This window comes from Helianthus annuus, chromosome 4 (assembly GCF_002127325.2).
Source record: "Helianthus annuus cultivar XRQ/B chromosome 4, HanXRQr2.0-SUNRISE, whole genome shotgun sequence".
Lineage (NCBI taxonomy): Eukaryota > Viridiplantae > Streptophyta > Magnoliopsida > Asterales > Asteraceae > Helianthus > Helianthus annuus.
In genome coordinates this window covers 90084769-90091763 of record NC_035436.2, presented here as the reverse complement: position 1 = coordinate 90091763, position 6995 = coordinate 90084769, and the positions used below count along the sequence as shown (strand labels likewise).

General features: G+C 35.6%; 1 protein-coding gene across 1 annotated transcript; it reads left to right on the top strand.

Annotated features, from left to right (window-relative positions):
- Positions 1-1397: 1397 nt before the first annotated feature.
- Positions 1398-4389, top strand: LOC110912578 (chaperone protein dnaJ 6). Its single transcript, XM_022157346.2, has 7 exons — positions 1398-1605; positions 2315-2413; positions 2668-2775; positions 3264-3323; positions 3443-3632; positions 3772-3862; positions 3966-4389. The coding sequence occupies exons 1-7, from the start codon at positions 1516-1518 to the stop codon at positions 4174-4176; spliced, it is 849 nt and encodes a 282-aa protein (XP_022013038.1). The 5' UTR covers positions 1398-1515; the 3' UTR covers positions 4177-4389.
- Positions 4390-6995: the final 2606 nt, after the last annotated feature.

The following is a 6995-nucleotide window of genomic DNA, read 5'->3' as shown; positions in this document are numbered from 1 at the left end:
CATGTCGTGGGCAGGGGTTGTTAAGGGGCTTTACTTCACGTGTCCCAGTGGGGATATGTGTTGCGCATTCTACAACTCGCAGTCACGTCTATGCATATTTCTCTGTTGATAACCTACTTGCCTTCACTTTGTACATGTTACATGCTGGTTATGCGTAAATTTTTTTCGAACTCTATTATACTATATCAAATTTGTATGCTTACCTATACACTATGTGTATTGACCTATATTTTAACGTATGTGACAGGTGCTTAGGATGCTAGCTTGCTATGTGGAATCAAGTAGGAAGAAAACAAAAATTTTGAATCTGAATCGTAGGAACAGTTTTATTTGTTTTTGAGATAGTATGTCTGTAATAATTATTTTGTTGGATATGTTTTGGTATGGGACTTAACGTTAAATATTCGATAATATTAGTTGTTATGGATTTCTCTTGGACAATCTGTTTTGCTCAGTGCCATGCCCCGATGTTTCCGTCATCGGTTGGGGCCCAGCCGACCGGCGGCCGAACCGGAAATTCGGCAATATGACGGTTGGGCCGGCAACTTTTCTGTTAAACGGAATACTCGCCGGAAAATTTTCTTTTGCAGTAGACCCTGTCGTTTTGTCTCAGTAGCAGTGACGGATTTATGTTGAAAGTAAGGTGGGCACAGGCTTGAAGATTCTGATGAACAACTTGAATTTAATAGATAAGTCGTAGCTTGAAGTTTTAATGGAGGAAAGGGAAGATGAATAGAAGGGAAAATAATAATGCATTGAGAAGAAATTTTGTACATATTTGTTAGTCAAATATGCTATTTTCAAAGCAAAAGTTTCAAATTACACCCCTTAATTAGTAATAAGATATAAGTAAACCTTTAAGTTTAATTATTTTTTATACAACCCTAAAGTTAACATCTTTTAATATTGTATTAGACTATAATCATAATTAATTGTATATATTAGTTATTAATCACAACAAACGAAATTAAGTAGATAATCAGTCACTTATTATATAATAATTGTTAAAATCATCGTATCATTATATAATTAAATATATATAAGTTTTAAGGTGTGAGTTTTTATGTTTTTTAATATTTAATTTAGGATTAATTTTTAGTTATTTACTTTTATATTTATTATATCATAAAATTTAATCCGGTCGAACCGGTCGGACTGATTCAACCTTTGACCCCATAAGACGACTGGGTCGACCTCTGATCCGGTCCTAAAAACATTGCTCATAATAATAATAATAATAATAATAATAATAATAATAATAATAATAATAATAATAATAATAATAATAATAATAATAATAATAATAATAATAATAATAAAATATTTTAAAGTCCGGGGCCCAAGCAAGGAGCGTCGTCTCTTTTGTTGCAATGGCGGGAATTGTTGAAAGTTGTGGCGGGAATTTCAATTCTCAGTTTGTTTCACTCTCTCTCTCTCTCTCTATATATATATTATGGTTTGATTTAATTTAATTGGTGGCAGTATTAACATAGCATCAACAATCTTCCTTTCTAAATGGGCAAGAAGAACGATTCTAGGGTTCACGAGGAAGAAGGCGATGAACAAAATCAAATCAATCCGTCGTCTTCTACGAGCTTGTATGAGGTATCTTATTTCTATTTATCATTTAAAATTCGATTGATTCCATATCCTTTGGTTACGATTTTACACAGAAACTGTCAAATTTTGTTGAGTTTCTCTTTTACGTTCACAACTGTAATCGGACATACCTATAGATTAACACAGTAACCGATGATTTGTTGAACTCTCTTAGCATTTCTTCAAATTGTTTGATCACATATTCCTAGTTTATACTCCTAGTTAATATTGGCTCAATAAATAACTTATGAGGTTTTAGTGGTTTTTTTTTTATGTAAATAAAGGGCTCAATAAGTTTTGACGTTTTATTGTTTTATAAAGGGTCTAATAAATCAGTATTTATGTGATTCGATCAAACTTGAACCCCTAAATCTGATGTCTCCATTGGAGGCGCCGGTTCGATCCCCGGCTGGTGCTGTGTATTGGACATCTCGGTGAGGGCTTGGCTTGGGGTTTTACCCGGGTTTGAGTCCGGGGGGGGGGGGGGGGGTTATCTATTCCACAGGGTTTCCGTGCATCAGGGGTGTGCTACGCTTTCTAGCGGTGGTCGAGTAGTCGGCCTTTGGACATAGCTCCGAAAGGGTGGGTTTACACGTGGAAAACAGTTAGCCGTTTAAAAAAAAATAAAAATCTAAGAGACATCCTAGTACTGAAAAAACCACGACTCCCGTGAACAAACTTCCTGGATGAACATTGTTGCCCTGTGACTTTTCAGATCCTTGGGGTAGAGAAAACCGCGTCACAACAGGACATAAAGAAAGCATACCACAAATTGGCATTGCGTTTACATCCCGATAAGAATCCCGATGATGAGGTCAGTTTGATGTTTACATTGTATGATCTAAATTTTAAATCCAGCTGAATTTGAACAAGCCTGAGCTGAGCCGTTTAATCTCGAGCTCAAGCTGGAAAAACTACACACAAGCTACGCTTAATCATTTTAAGTTAAACGGGTCAGCTCGAGCTTAGTGAGCTGAGCCCATTTCAGCTTGTTTACATCTTTGTTTCTTGTTATTTTCTAGTTAAATTACTTAACTTTTTTAATAATTTGTGTTTATGTTGATGTAGAATGCAAAAGAAAAGTTTCAGCAACTGCAGAAAGTCGTATCAATACTTGGTGATGAGGACAAACGGGCACTTTATGATCAGACTGGTTGTGTTGATGATGATGTTGCTGTAAGTCAACTTCACAATTTTGAATTCATATATGTTTTCATCAATTCAAGATTCGTGCTGATTTGTGTTATTTTGAATCTAACATGGGTCGACTGTAAATTAACTAATAGGAAACCGGTCAACCCAAAAAAACGTATAAAGCTAACATGTTTTTAGTACTAGAAGTAACCAGCTTTGGCCAGTTACATAACATACCATGCTTCATGCAACCTCTACTGACAATGATAAAATTATATAGATTTAGAGCATAAATGGATTGTAATCTGATTGCTCAAAACGGGTCAACCCAAAAAAATGGTAAAAAGGTGTTTACACAGGCCAAACAACCCGACCCAAACAAACAAACATGTTTTTAGTACTGAAAGTAGCCTATATTGACCAGTTACTGAATGCGTCATACCATGCTTCATTCAAAGTCTAGTGATATAGAATTATCAAGAATCTAGAGCATAATTGCGTTGTTTTTTTTTTTTTTTTTTATCAAACAGGATCTTGCAGGGGATTTAGTTCAAAATCTGAAGGACTTCTTCAGATCCATGTATAAAAAGGTTCCATTATAACCTTCAGAAACATCATTTACATTATATCTTACAATCCTGTAATTTAATTCCTATAATAAAATGTATAAGTAATAATAATAATAATAATAATAAAATGGCGGTTGCAGGTCACTGAGGCTGATATTGAAGAGTTTGAAGCTAGTTACAGAGGATCCGAAACAGAGAAAACGGATCTAATTGATCTTTACAAGAAATACAAAGGTCACATGAACAGGCTCTTCTGTTCCATGCTATGCTCGGATCCTAAACTCGATTCACATCGGTTCATGGATATCCTTGATGATGCAATTTCTTCAGGTAACTATGATCACAAAACACTTGTTATTTCAATAATATTTATTTTTTTAATAGAATACATTAGGACACTTTGGGCCTTGTGATGACTTCTGACCCTTTTGTCTTAAACCCTAAACCTAAATTTGTCATCCCATTGCAGGCGAGTTGAAGTCAACTAAAGCATATCAAAAGTGGGCTAACCAGGTGTCTAACACAAACCCGCCCACAAACCCTTTACGTCATAAGGAAAAGTGAGTCATTTAATCCTTGTTTCGTGGTTCATATGTCGCGATAGACATTACTTAAAACCTTGTTAAAAACAAACTCATTATGGTAATCAACACTAATGTACAGATCAAAGAAAGCAGCGTCAGATGATTTATTCGCCATTATTTCACAAAGGCAGAGTGAGAGAAAAAGCCGTCTAGACTCGATGTTCTCATCTATGGTTAGCAAATATGGTGGAGGGCAACCGAGTTCTGAACCTACTGAGGAAGAGTTTGAAGCTGCTAGGCAAAAGCTTGAAAACCACAAGAAGGGTTCTAGGAAATCCAACCGCAAGTAACCAAGCCTCTAGCGCGTGTTTGTGTGTGTTTTTGAACTATATGCCATCCTTCAAAGTTACAACTTGTAACATAGTTTTATATGCCAATATGAATTGTTGTGTAGATTATGCTTGGTTCACCAAGTCTTATTTATGTTTTGCTTGATTGAAACTTGAAACAAAAATTCTCTACTATATGAACTGAAAATAGAAGTATTGTGAACTTTTTTTAAACGGCTTAAATCACACCAAATTCTTCTTTTGCGGGGCTTAATCCTTGATCTCAAGGGGAGCAACACCTTAACTCTAATGGTTTTGCCAGTTAGACCCAACCCTCCACCCATATTTTTTTTCATGGTATAATATATTTCTGTCCGGTTTCAATTAGGTTGGATCAACAACAAACAGATAAAATTCAAATATATCATAAAATGACAATTATAAAATATAAAAAAACTAATAAACAATTAATGAAAAATCAAAGTAATATGAATCTTGCATTAAAAATTGAATGTTTGTATTGCTACTTGAAGCCATTATGCTGTCAGTAATATGAATCTTGCATTAAAAGTTGAATGTTTGTATTGCTACTTGAAGCCATTATGCTGTCAGTTTTCACCTTTTTTTTGTCAGGTAAAAGCTATAGTAACTATATTGTTCTTTATAGAACAAAAAGGTTGGCGTTGCCCGATAAAACTCATCTCAAGTGATTGTTATCAATTTTCACTCTTCTCTTTACATTGTAACTATTCAAGAAGCTAACTTGGAGGGTCCTAACTACAAAGAATTTGTTGCCCAGCTGTCACACCCTAAAACCATCGCAGCGGAAATACAAATGTGACGGTGACACAGGTTGGTTGTGACATCTGTGTCTCTTCGACCATCAAACAAATACCAAATTAATGAAATATTGTGTTTCATAGACGGGATTTGTATAAATATGTGTATCATTTGCACATATCAATTATTGTTCGATTTCAAGCTCTAAATCACCTTCTGGAAAGTTATACGCGAACTGATGCGTAAACGTATTCAGTTTAATGCAACAAACACTCCGGAACAGTGACATAGGCTTAACATACCTTAAATAACCTTTACATAACTTAGAAATAAGTTTTGGAGGGTTTGGTGTGTCGAAATCAAGTTTATTTGATCGCAGGAACTATTTGCGTCAAACTGCAAAAGTATACCGAATCGAATGGTAACGAACATTCCGGAACTCGATCATAAGTTAAATATGCCCTAAATATCCTTTACATAGCTTAGAAATAGGCTTTGAGGTGTTTGGTGCGCAAAAATAAACTTTTTGATCAATAGGGACTAAAAGCGTCAAAAAGTGCATAAGTTTGCATTTTCGCGCATATCTTACGTTCTGAATATATCCGGAAATCCAAAAATTTATGTAATCATTAAAATATTTTATTTTAGTGATTGGCATGATAAAGTTCCATTCGTCGCGTAATTTGGATCGTTTTTCGCGTCCGTTCGTATTTCGTCGTAATTAATCGAACAACGCAATCGTACGGCCAAACGAACCGACATATGAGATATTTTTTAGCATATTTTAAGTTCCCTATACTTTAACTTCATTTTAGAGCATTGAAATGGAGTTAATAGGGCTTAAACGTGTCAAAAATGCATCGAAAACCATGTTTTGGACATGCAGGGGCCTGAAATGACAATCTGCCAAAGATGGCTCAGGCGGGGCGCGTAGCCCAAGGTGTCTCCTTACGCGGCCCATGTAAACAGCCCAGTTTAGCAAACTTGTTTTCTGAATCAGCAGCTGGTTTTCTGGGTTTTGAGCATGGTTTTGCAACTCTAGGGGCTTGTTTTGGGCACCCATAGATTACCAAAACAGTGGGCACACATGGATGGTTGAGATTGAAGCTCGTGAATCGAGGAACGATCTTAACGGTGGACTGAAATCTATAAATACCCACCTAGAATTCACTTGTTTCCTCACACCTTGATCTGATTTTATGCTCTAAGTTGAAGCTTTATGTTTCATACCTGAGCATTTAGATCAATATCTTCATTGCTTGGACCTCTTGTAAGTTTCTTTCATGCTTTTATGCGTTTTTAAGCGTGATGCTTTGACCGGTTAATGGTCAACACGAATTTCGTTTGAACTTCGCAACGTGAGCATAATCACGATGGTCATAGTCTCTTGTGACTATACCTACTGATTACCACATTGATTAGTTGTAGTGACGAGTCATAGTTTCGGTCAAAATGCGTATTTATGTGTATTTTGCAACCAAACTATTCTTGGGTATCAAAACCCTTTGTTTTGATATCAAACTTGTTTTCAAACTTCGTTAAACATGTTTTAACATGTTTAACTCGTCACTCTTAGTTTAGTGCTTATATAGGGTCATAAGATAGGCGGTTTAAACAACCGCTTAGACTTTCGAACCCGACCCGTTTGGTCGATCATTAGGATCCGACCAAGCATGTTTAGTGACCATAGATGTATAAGGAATAACCTTCCGAGGTTATACCTTATGGTCACTTAGTTTAATTAGTTGTATGATAGGTTGTTTATATTCCTTCGGTAAAATGACCAAAATGCCCTTTTCATGCATAATTGGTATTTAAGCATATTTAACTTAAACTTTTGTCATTTAACTGATTATGCAACATATTTAAACATATTTAGGCATATAATACTTATCATAGGACTAGTTAGGCGATCCAAACGCGTTTTACGCGAACGACGCGTTAAAGCAGCGTAAGCTCCCTAAACGAGTCGTAATGGGTCGTAAGCACTTAGGTTAGGTTTCGATTTAGTAGGTAGGCTTTGTTAAACCATATCATATGAGTTCCAATACTCATTTGGT